General features: G+C 38.0%; 1 protein-coding gene across 15 annotated transcripts in view; it reads right to left on the bottom strand.

Annotated features, from left to right (window-relative positions):
* Grip1 (glutamate receptor interacting protein 1) overlaps positions 1-12,432 on the bottom strand; it is a 620,737-nt gene that overhangs the window by 40,151 nt on the left and 568,154 nt on the right. For all 15 annotated transcript variants that reach the window (XM_069988240.1, XM_069988259.1, XM_069988213.1 and 12 more), the window contains 2 exons: positions 11,913-11,982; positions 9,772-9,917 (listed from right to left, as the gene is read on the bottom strand). In XM_069988240.1, coding sequence (XP_069844341.1) covers positions 9,772-9,917; positions 11,913-11,982 — 216 coding nt within the window. The remainder of the gene's footprint in view (positions 1-9,771; positions 9,918-11,912; positions 11,983-12,432) is intronic.

Consider the following 12,432-nt stretch of genomic DNA (forward strand, 5'->3'; position numbering starts at 1 on the left):
AATTCAAACAAATCAACTCTTCTTTAAAATAAAGCACATGTTCTCTCAATATGTGTGTATGTGTGTAGACACTACACAATCCTATTTCTTGAAAATATGATTACAACATGCATATTTGATAATATAAAGAATTATTGCTAGTATTTTTTAATGAAATGATGTTACTACATTATGTATTTTAAGAGCCTTTCTTTTAGAGATATGTAAGTAGTATTTGCCAGAAGAAATGACAATGTGCCTGGAATTTCTTGAAAATAATTTGGTGGGATATAAAACTATGTTGGGAGTATAGGCTGGCTTTCAGTTAATAATTGATTGCTGAGGGATGAATGACAAGTCACACTATTTATCCCTATTTTTTGTATATAGTTGAAACTTAATATTTTTTTAAGAGGTGATAACATTAGCTCATTTAGAAAGCCTTTTATGGGTACCTTGAGGAAAGAGATATTGAGTTATAGTCTACTTTTCTCTTTCCCTTGAGCCAAATTAGAGCCCAACTAGGCTCAACCCTCTACAAGGCAAGGGTCCCAGGCCCTCTACTGCCATGCACCCAAGAAAGGCCCCAGTTTTCCATAACAATAGCTTCTTCCTACACTGTTTTCCTGCTTGGGACCCAGACTTCACCTTCATTTTGCACCAGTGCTGTCAACGCAGAGATCCCTTCTGTTTTCTTCCCAGAATGTTTTTTGAAAACATCAACATGAAAAAGTTACTCTCTTCCTTAAAGCTTGTTCATGCTTTCCCAGCTCATGAAGAACAAAACACAACCCCTTTTCAAGAGTGGAGCCAGAACCTCTACTTCTCCAGTGAGACACACCAGCCTCTCTTCTAGTCCCCACTCTGAATTCACTCACCATAGAATTGCCACAGGACCTTGAATAGTACTTTTGTAATATCATCAACCTTTGCATGCTTGCTTCCTCTACACAGACATCCTTCTCCCATTTTTTCTACTGAGGAAGTTTTCATCTGACTTCAAAATTTGGCCCAGATCTCTTAGAAGGAAACTTCCAGGATCCCCAGGCTTAGGGATTTTTTGTAATACCTCATAGCGCTTGTACATTCTTCTAGTATTTCTCTTTCCTGGTCTTTATTGTTAGAATAAGATCACCTTGAATACATAGATTTTATGTTCATATCTCCATGGCTTAGAACTATGCCTGACACTAGGGCAAATTTGGAAATGAGCAAAAGGACAAGTGAATGTTAGCATATAGAGGAGTTCCTAGGAAGAGTGCTCCAGGAGAGCTGGCTCCCTGTGATGCCAAGGGGAAGTTTCCTTCTCTGAGACTGAAAACCAATGTGGCTCATTCAACATGTGAAACTAAGACCCGGGCTGCTGTTGGAGAGACCAGCAAACCTAGAACTTCTTCCTTCCATTGTTTCAAGCGCACTGAGTCAGCTTCAGGCTGAACTTCTAATTCTATTTTCATTCTTGGGACAATCTGAAAGGCCCAGCCGCTGAGGAGGAGGGCTCTGACTGCCATTTAGAAAGCCATGCTCAGCCCATTTGGGAGGTGGAAAAGCTCCAAGATACTTTCTCCTTGAGGCTGCTCCAGCTTAAAAGCCTAGAAAGATGCAGCTAGACTTGTTCAGCCAGAAGAGAAACTTTCTGCACAGGGAAAATGCAGAATCACCAGTAAGTTTAAAGCGAGCCAGAACCAGATGCTAATGATAGTATAAGCAGCTTTTATATCACGACAGAAGGTTTGTGACTATTAGTGAAGGATGGGAAAGGGGGCCAACCTACTTGCTTGTTCTGCTCAACTCTAGTTAAGAAAATTAATGGGACTACAGAACAGATGCAAAATTGCTGCCTTACTTATTTGCAATGTTATTTGCAGGCTTCTTGAGTGTTGCCTGTTTAACAAAATGAACACTGCCTGGCCTGAATCCATAATGGCAGCTGCTTTCTGTGGCCAAACAGGAGGCTTGGACTTGAGACAGGAGTCTCTGAAAGGCATATATATGCAGGTCAAGCAAAGTTCACTGCAGCTAAACATGATGGAATTGATTTTAGAATATGACTATGTGTCTCGGAGTTGGAAAGATCTGAAAAAACAAACCATTCAGAACAATATTTCCTATAGCTGCCCAATCGTTATAAGGTTACTTTACCTGGTCACATCAAAGGAATGTATTAAGAGAGAGTTTCAAGGGGTTATTAAGTGTTTTAGAGAGGAATTAAACCTTCTTTATAGAAATGATTAGTGCTAGTTTACAAAGCTAAGCCTCTTTGGGATGGTGCTTTGCTATATGTTCTACCTAGGAATTAGGTAGAGAAGTGAATTCTCAGTGTCTCAGACCTATAGGAATCACACACTCTTGAGGAGAGACCCAGTCAGCTACATTTGATAAATCTACTCAGATTTGTTCATGTACACTTGCCCCACGTTTCAGAGAACAAGTATGAAACAGAAGAAGAAATTTTTCTTGTCATAGGTTCTTTTTACAGCCCCTTCCACAGCTCCTAGTATAGTCAGCATCATTCCTGGGCACTTGTGATAAGGTATTTCTGCTATTTCATCTAAGTTTGAGGTAGGGAAAGTTCCTTTGAATCACCTAGCTTGGTTTGACACTGGTAAATGGAATATATATATATATATATATATATATATATATATATATATATATGCATTTATATATGCACATACACACATATCTGAAGGACAAATTTAGCATTAATGCTGTATTTGCATAAAACTGTACTAGAAAGGTAATTTGCTTTGGGTAGGACCAACTGCAGTGCAGCAATGTCTTTTCTATAGAGTCCATGAAGGTATTGAGTTTATGGTCTCTAAAAACAAGCTGTATGATAGAAAAAAGTATGATTTAAGTCAAGAGAGAAGTAATTTACAGCTGTATATTTGACTGACAGAAGGACAGGAATACAAAGCAGATCCTTATGGCTATATTTTATGGAATGATTTGGGAACTTCCATCCATTCTTAAAAATCCTTTAAAGTCTCTGCTTTAGGAAGGAAGCTTCAGGCTTCCTTCTCAAATCCAGCCAGATCTCCAAACTCTCTCCTCTTTAGTGACTTTAGACCTGGATATAGTCAAAGCCAAATAACAGACTTTTTTTCCCCAAAAGGGTTATTGGCAACTTTGTTGACCTGAGGGTTGAATTTCAGCCATGGTCCTGGAACTCTGGACCCATGTAAGAATCATTTGTTTCTATTAGAGTTATATTTCTGTGATGATGAAAGATGACCAAAGCAGAAACTTCTGAAAGCAGGATGTGACCAAATCCAGAGGTAGAGAAATGCCTACATCCCTAAGAACTCAAAAAGTTGTTTGGCCCTCATTAAGTAAAGCTAAAATTAACTTTAAAATCATTCTGATGATGGCTATTGACAGCATTCATTTGGCCTCACTAGGTATAAACATTATTGCTAAAATACATGAATTACCTTCTTTCATGCTTAAAATAACCATATACATAAGGTATTTATTTGCAGATAAAGAAACTGATGTTTAGAGAAGCTAATTTGTTCAAGCATCCCAGCTTGCGGTTTTGCAGTCAGTCTAATATTCTTAGTCATTTCATACTGTGGGCTAAAAACGATTAATTTTGACTCTCATGAATTTCTCATTCAACATGAGTAAAAGCAATAATCTCTAACCAGTTATTATGGATTCCCTTCAGTCCTTACAAAGCTCTCTCCAATTGGCTTCTGGGGGCAAAAGTCAAATGTCTTAAGAGAGCTTACAACAGTTGTCATGATTTAGCACCAATATACTTTTTAGTCACTTATTACCATATCATTTCCTTACTGTCCCATTTCCCAAATCCCTTCCCAGATCAAGGCTGTTAGTTTGAGCTTCTCAGGCTCAAACAGATGCCCCTATATACTCTTTCATTCTGTGAATACCCACAGCATGTGCATCATCTATTTAATTAACAGTTTTCTAATCAACTGTTCCTAGCACAGTACCTGGTACCTCATAGACACCACAATATTGATGGCATGATTGAAAACCAAACTTTCACAGCAGTCAGGAATAGTTGTTGTCAATTACTTGGTATGCTTGATGTATATGGCAGAGCAATACGATTAGTAAGTGGAAGAAAGGGTAGCATTTTAGAGCTATATTTGTTAAAGCCAACTGCAGTGTTGTCCAGCTTAAGGAAACCAAGTTATATCCAGTATGACTGAAATTTCTGTGAGATCCTGATTGATGAGGGAAGTAATCAGAAAGAATGGGAAGGAGTAAGTGGATAAAGAGAGAATAATCTGTATAATATTATTATGAGCAACATTTTAGGGAAAGATACACTGAATATTGCTATTCAGAAACATTGTATTGATCATGGATAAAAATGATTTGATGTGATAGTTCAAATTATCAGCATAATTTCAGATAATCAAACTTTTCAAATCAGTGACTGTCCTAATCACCAATGTTCATATTCAACTCAAATATATCTGAGCCAAGATCCAAGTGCAAGAGAACATAGAAAGAAGATACAAAGGAGGAAAAGAAGAGGAAGGGAAGCCATAACTGAAAATAAGATCTAGTTCTTCCAGTACTCAGTTGCTGTTTCTGAAACCCCTGCCAATGCATCTGCACAGCTTGGAACTGGACTTGCTGCCAACTGTGTACAGCATACATATTTATCTCTGGCTTGGCATCTTCACTCTGCAAGGAAGGTAGCTGAGAACTACTTAGCTAGGCAAATTATGCTAAGTAGGTTTCTCCACAGGGCTTTACCTCTTCGTTAAGATGGAATCCAGATGATTCTGGAGAGTTTAGCCCTCTCTTAAAATGAACCCCCCAAATCAAGTGCAGTTGAAGCAAACTGGCAAGGAGAAGAATGCAAATACTGGCACTGAAAAATCAGTTAGCTGGGAAATAATAAGTAAAAACCTGGGCATTCTTTTAAACATTGGTTATAAATATTGGATATAATCATTGTCAACTATTCAATGGGTATAACTACTGATCTTTTATTTTTTTAAAAGAACTTTATTTGGGAACCTTAGGAATTACAATTAGGGAAACATTGGATATGTGATTTGAAAGAGACAGGGAGAGTAGGAGCTTTTTTTTTTTTTTTTATCCTGGGGCCTAAACTCTGGGCCTGGGCACTGTCTCTAAACTCTTTAGCTCAAGGTGAGTGCTCTACCACTTGAGCCACAGCACCACTGCCACAGTGTCACTTCTGGCTTTTTCTGCTTATGTGGTGCTGAGGAGTCGAGCCCAGGGCCTCATGCATGCAAGGCAAGCACTCTACCACTGACTGAGCCACCTTCCCAGTCCACTATTGATCTTTTAAAACACTGAACAGAAATCACGAACACATGACATAGATGACATGACCACATGGACTCTAGATATAGAGGATTTGGTTGTGGAGTGAGTGTAGATCACTGATAAGAATTCATTTTTGGTTAGTATTATGATTTGGATCTTAAGTGTCTCCAAAGGAACACATGCTAATGCTTTGTGTCACTTTGTGACACGTTAGGCTTTAGAACCTTCAGGAAGTGGAGCCTGTAGGAGACTGATAGGTTTTTGGAGTATGTACTTACATGAAATAGATAATGGGACCTTCCCCACTTTGTTTCCTGATTCTATAAAGTAAAAGTTTTGCCCTGAAATCTCTGAAACTATGAGCCAGAATAAACCTTTCTTTTTTTAAAGTTGCTTTTTCAGGTAATTTGTCACAGTGACACAAAGTTGACTAATGCAGCTGGGATGAAATTACATATTCATATATATTCATAACATATATATGAATTCATGAATATGCAATTTCATGCTACATGTATTCCAATCCAAATGGTTTTGTATACATAAAAACAGTCATGACTTACACATCTAATTGTTTTATCTTATATCGTAAAATATACAAACCAATGTCATAGAATATTCCTGAATAATAGGTTTCTTTCTCTTCTCCTCTGTATATATGTGTTCCTACTTCAGTTCTAAATGCAACAACTTAGAACCAGTTCTTATGATTTGCATATAAAAATGTCTCTCTGACAGGTTCATGTATTGAGCTCTTGGTTCCCAGCTGGTGGCACTATTTTTGGAGATTCTCTACCTTTAAGAAGTGGAACCTATTGAAAGGAACTTGGTTACGGGGGCTGTGTCACTGGGTGCTGTCTCTTATTCTAGGGTTTCCATGTTGTTCTCTTTGCTTCCTGTCCACCATGAGATGAGTAGTCTCTGCCACATGTTCTTACTGCCATGATGCTGGTTGCTCTACTCTGTCATACCCTTGCTCTCCCTGCCATGAAAGCTCTGAAATCATGAGCTAAAGTATTCCCTGCTTTAGGTTTTTAACGTTAGGTATGTGATCACAGTGATGAGGAAAGTAACTAACACAATTCCTGTGTCTGTTCACATGCCCATTATATTTGTTATGGTAACTATGTGATTTAATTAATCATACATATTTTATGAAACAGCTATGTTATTGTATAAAATAGCTATAGTTATTGTATAAAATATAACCAAATGCATTAGATAAAAATCTACTGCCAATTACATAGAGGGAAAATGCTACAACATTGGAAAAATTAAAAATCAAGGCGAGTAAACAATAAGACAGCTTCAAGTTGTTTAAAACAAAATGGTAGGGCTGGGATGTAATTCAATGGCAAAGTGCTTGTCTAGCAAGTGGAATGTCCTGGGTTTGATCTCCAGTACCAAAAAGAGAAGACAAAAAATTGTATTGAAAACAAAACAGCAAGAAGTTCTGACTGTAGATAACAATAATGTATTGTTTATTTCAGAGATCTCGAATAACTTGGGAAGCTCTCACAATAAAGACATTTTATTTGAGGAGATAGTTATTTTTAACATGATCTAAACATTCTATAAAGTATTCAGGTATCTAAATTTATTACCTTTTTCACACACATAATTTTAATGTTGTTCTCTATCAGTTAAAATGCATTTAGTTTAAGGAGAAAACAAAAGGAAACCAGAAATTATTATGCTTTGAATATGAAGTACCCCTCAAATGGCTCAGGTATTGAAGATAAGGTCCCCAGTTTGGAGTGCTGAAATGTGATAGGATCATGAGGTCACTAACTTTACTAACATATTAATAATGCACTGACAAGTTCTGCCTCATCACACTCCAGAAATAACAGGGCTAGCTGGCCGGAAACCAGAGCGTGGATTGAAACCTATGAAAAATTAAGACAAAGTAAACCCTTCTTCCTTCAAATTGTTTTAAGGAAAAATTTTGTGACAGTGGCAGAAAGCTAACATAGACTATTGACACCAAGCAGTAAGGTCATTTTCATGCCCCTGTAAATGATTTAGGGAAGAATTTGAAAGATTCTGAAAGATTTTGAAAGACTCAGGTTAAAAAAAATTAGAATGCTGTCAGCAGAACCTAGTGGATGATTATGATGGGATCTTAGAAGACCAGAATGCCAAAGGAATGTGGATGAATGCAAGCATTCTCTTTGGACCTTGATTAGAGGTCATTTATAAGGTATTTTGCCAAAAAAACTTGTCTATATTTTATCTGTGCCCTGAGACTGTTTGTTTGTATTTATTGCTAATGTACTAATTAAGCTGTTGGAGGAAAGTTCCAGACAGACCAGCATTTAGGCATTGCATGGGGGGAAGAGGGAGGATTGCTGGATGCTTTTAAGAAGGTTTACAGTGAGAATCAAAAGGAAAAATGGTGAGCAGAAAGATTAGGAAACCTTGTAGTTTGACTAGAAAAAGGAGTCCATTTAAACTTGAAACCAAGGAAGGCATGGTTGGTGAAGACATTAGCATCTTAAAAAAATGCTCAGGGATGGAGATATGGCTTAGTGGTAGAGCGCTTGCCTACCACGCATGAAGCCCTGGGTTTGATTCCTCAGTACCACATAAACAAAAAAAGCCAGAAGCTGTGGTTCAAGTGGTAGAGCCTTGGGCAAAAGAAGCACAGGGACAGTGCCCAGGCCTTGAGTCCAAAGCCCCAGAAGTGGCAACAAACAAACAAACAAACAAAAAACAACAGCTAAGCCAAAACTTTATATCAGGGATAAAAGGAAGCATGTTCTGAGGGCTCATGGATTAGCTGGATTTTACCAAAGGCAGGCTCAAAGACATTTCTTCAAGAAGATGTTCCAGGATAACCCAGTGTACACAGAACTGCTTAGAGAAGTATTTCTCCAAGTTCTGCCATCTGGGTACTCAGGAGCTACTGCTGCCATGGTCCAGGTGGGCCTGGCCACTGTTCAAGCTGGCTACAGTCCTCAATGTTGCCCAGGCAATGTTGGTTTTGCAGTCAGGTACAACCCAAGCATTATGAGAGCATGGAGATTTTCACCAGGACAGGCAAGGCTGGGTTAGAATCCCCATGAGCAGCACAAGAAGGTGATTGATACATGAAGCTGTGAGGGTGAAGGCAAAGCTGCAACAGAGATCCTAGGAAGTTAAAAATGTCAGGAACATGGACCATCTGTATGGATGGTCACAACAGCAAGCAAACCCACCCCAGGAGGAAGGTCTTGTAGAATACAGCTGAGCAGGATGCAGGGGTTAAGCCCTTTGGAACTCACCTAACCCAGAAGGTGAAGAGAATTTATTGTTTTCCCTGTTAGGTTTTGGTCCCATCCCTCCTTTTTATGGTCCTGTTCATTTTTGTAATAGAAGTATTTACTCTGTGCCATTGTATCTCAAATGTATGGAACTTATTTTCACCCAGGGGTTCACAGCTAAGAAGCTGCCATGAGTTTTAGGAGACTTTGAACTTGGACTTCTGAGCACTGCTGAAACTGTAGAGGATTTGATGACACTTGAAACAGACTGAAAGGATTTTGCATTAGAGATGGACAGAAGCCATTGGAACCAGGAAAGGCATTGACTTTACCCATAAGATTAGAAAAGTTTTAAACTAAATATTTAGAATCTGGTTATTTATCACTTTCTATAATCTCCTGATGTTAGCTAACTCTTTCAATTAATTGACCTTTCCGAGACAGCTTCACACTGCTACTATAACCAAATAAAAGGGCTTCTTTTGCCAGGCTACTAAAGGTTTTGCTCTTTGCATCACTGGAAGTTTGTTAGAAATGCAGAATCTCACATCATACACCTGGGGACAGCACCTAGAATCTGTGTTTTCATAAGCTCCCCAGCTCCACTAGCATCAGAATCATTGCTCCACATCTACTGTATTCACATATTACTGGAGGCCATGTTGCTCCCCAAATAGACAGAGTTCTTTTGGGAAGCATCATAGAAAAAAAATGCATCAAAAGTTTCCTTTACATTCTGATTCTGTAATTATACTTTTAGAAATATTTCATGAGGAAACAATTAAAAAAACGCAAATTTAAATAAAGATATTGATACATTAGAAATACCATGATACTACTATCTGCAATGAAGCTATTACGAATAACAAAGACAGATGTTAGGTAGCTGTAAAATGGTAAAATTTAAAATATAAAGTTAAAAGTGCAAATTCCACTATGATTATAATTATATAATATTGATATCAACAACAATATGAAAATGACTTCTACTGCATTAGGGTAGGGCAGTGGTGATTTGGTTTTCATCATTAAACTTATGTTATTATAATTCCGATCATACTCATAATGAAAGAATCTTAATTATCTCCCTTAAAAGCCCCATTATTTAAAATTCATTCTACCCTCTCAACATCCAATTTGAAGACTCAACTATGTAAAACCCTTCTGCAATGTCACTAGCCAGCTGTTGTGTGTAAAACATCAGAATCTGTTTGACAGCAGGGCAGTGAGGAAAATCAGACTTCAGCGAGGATGCTATCGATACCTGAATTATCTTCATCTTTGCGGATCTTGAGCTTCACCAGGTCTTCGCACTGCTGGAGGATCTGGACCGCATCTTCCATGGAACAGTTGTCCAACCGGATATTATCTATGGCAAGCAGTTTATCCCCTAGTTCTAAGGTCCCAGTTCTGTTAGGAAGTGCACAGAAACAAGTGACCCATGATGAATACTTAAGTCAGCCCTTTAAAAAGGCATTAAATATAAGGCAGCTTTATGGTGATCTTTAGATAAAAAGAGGTGCTTCAACTATTTTCAAATCGCGTTTTGCTGACAAACATCCCTTTATGTCCCTACCCAGTCTTTTTTGAGATGACTGTGGTGCCATTAAGTTATAGAGCATTAAAAGCACTTTTTCTTATGTTTCCTTCAATTAAGCCATCCATCTAAGCCTTCAGAAAGTCAAAGGTTCCTGGGAAGGTAGATCACAGACAGGGATTAGTAGACATGGGAGTGTCCTTGTAATCCTTCATATTGTCACATCACTCTAGATCATTTGCAACTGGATACTAGGAGAGGGTTGGGGGGAGTCAAGGTGAAATGGACTTAGTGGAGAACTGAGTTTTGGAATCTGTGTCGTTTGCACCTGTACATGAACACTCACCGTGGCTGGATTAGGAGGAAAATGTGTAGAGAAGTCTGATGTATTTACTTGGAAAGTGACTCAGAGTATAACGCTGGCCCTGGACCCGTGTAGGTTTGTTGAAAGTTTTTAAGGTCAATAGTACAATCAGAAAAATAATTAGAATGTAGTATCCATGTGTTATATGTGTAAACTAGATACATGACTTCAAGGTTGTCCTTTACATATGTCTGTGATAGAGACTGCCAATCTTTCCCCCGTATCCATTCTCCCTTCCTTGTTCTGGGTCACCCTTAGAACGAATGTTCCAGACTCTCAGCATCACTTTCTGCCTCCTACCCTCCATCTATAGCCAAGAAATGTTGGTGATTGGCAAACAGGTATGATGGCTAACCCATCCTGGATTGTATGCTTCCCTCCTGGCAGCCAAATGAAGTAGACCTCCATCCTTTTCTTTTCTTTTTACATTTGAGCATTCTCACATACAAGTTACCATTTTGAAACAGTTAATAATTGGCTTATTGTGTCATGTTTTGTCCTGGAGTCTGCTCTTTCATCAGGCCATAAATGTGTCAGGCTTTGGATATTTGGTATCATTGTTCACAACATTTAGGTCAGAGGGAAGGTAAGGACAGAAAATGCCCACTAACATGGGAGTGGGTAGAAAGGGACATAGCAAAAGTTGTACATCTTGTTCCATCTGCCAAATGCATGTACCCTTGTGGCTGTGGCCCAGAGCATGGCCCCCTATATCCATCCAATTTCAAACATCAGTCTTAACTTAATCCAAAATATTTATGTTTCTTCTTATAGCAGCTGAGCTTATACTTGAGTTTATACCTGACTCAACTCATACAATGCCGTTCCTAATTTTGATTGTTAAAATATTTTTTTAGTGAATTCAACAGATGGGATCTTTAAGTCGTAAGTTGAAGAGTAAAAGGAAAGTCTTATTTCAGTAAGATTTTCAGTAAATTGAAATATTGAATACTTTCAGCAATATTGAAATAACAGTGCTATTTCAGTTATTTCAGTAAAAAAGGAATTTTTATGTGTGAAATAAAAAGTTTCAACTCCCTTATTTTGATGATATATAGGAGCAAAATAGTAGACGTTTACATTACCGTAGAGTCAAGAATTTTGCTTGCCCCAAGGTGAACAGAGAATCATCTAACAAAACTGCCCCATAAGCTATGGTGTTTTTGAGAGGTACTTTTTACAAGTAGGCCTACTTTCTGGGTTCTTCCTAGAAAATAGAAGATGGAGATGATTGGTGAAGAAGCATCCATGCTGAATTCTGGAAAGACCCTCAAAATATTTTCAGCTAATTATTGCCTGCTCTGAGGTAATAAATAGAAATAAAGAGAAAGGAAAGATCTATATAATCATTGCTGCTAGGGATAACACATATGACTGACTAGTAATGGCTGCCTGGAAAATGAGAGAAGAGAGGGTATGATATATTATCAACATCTATCTTGAGATAAGTTTTGCTTACATTAAGGAATAGTTTGGAATATACTAAGAAATACATTTGCCTTACCTGTGTGCCACACTCCCTTTCTTGATATCTGAAATGACAAGGGGGTCACCTGGTTTTCTACTGGATGGTGCTGAAATGATGAAAACAGAACAGTCAGGATCACCAGCCTTGTCTATCCCCACTTATTTATATTAACTTACTACAAGTAGTTTGTATGTAAATCAAAACTTTTATAAATGTATTTATATACTTAAATAGCAAATCAAAGTCATTTAAAATTGCAGTTGGAAAGCAATTGGGGAGCTATCCATCACATTTCTTTCCTTCCTTCCTTCCTTCCTTCCTTCCTTTCTTTCTTCTTTCTTCCTTCCTTCCTTTCTCTCTTTTTCCTTCCTTCCTTTCTTCTTTTTCTTTCTTTCTTCCTTCCTTCCTTTCTCTTTCATTTCTTTCTTTCCTTCCTTCCTTCCTTTCTCTTTCATTTCTTTCTTTCCTTCCCTCCTTCCTTCCTTCCTTTCTTTCCTTCTCTTTCTTTCTTTCCTTCTTTCTTTCTTTCTTTCTTTCTTTCCTTCTCTTTCTTTCT

Source organism: Dipodomys merriami, unplaced genomic scaffold (assembly GCF_024711535.1).
Source record: "Dipodomys merriami isolate MVZ:Mamm:240054 unplaced genomic scaffold, mDipMer1.0.p SCAF_10, whole genome shotgun sequence".
Classification (NCBI taxonomy): Eukaryota; Metazoa; Chordata; class Mammalia; order Rodentia; family Heteromyidae; genus Dipodomys; species Dipodomys merriami.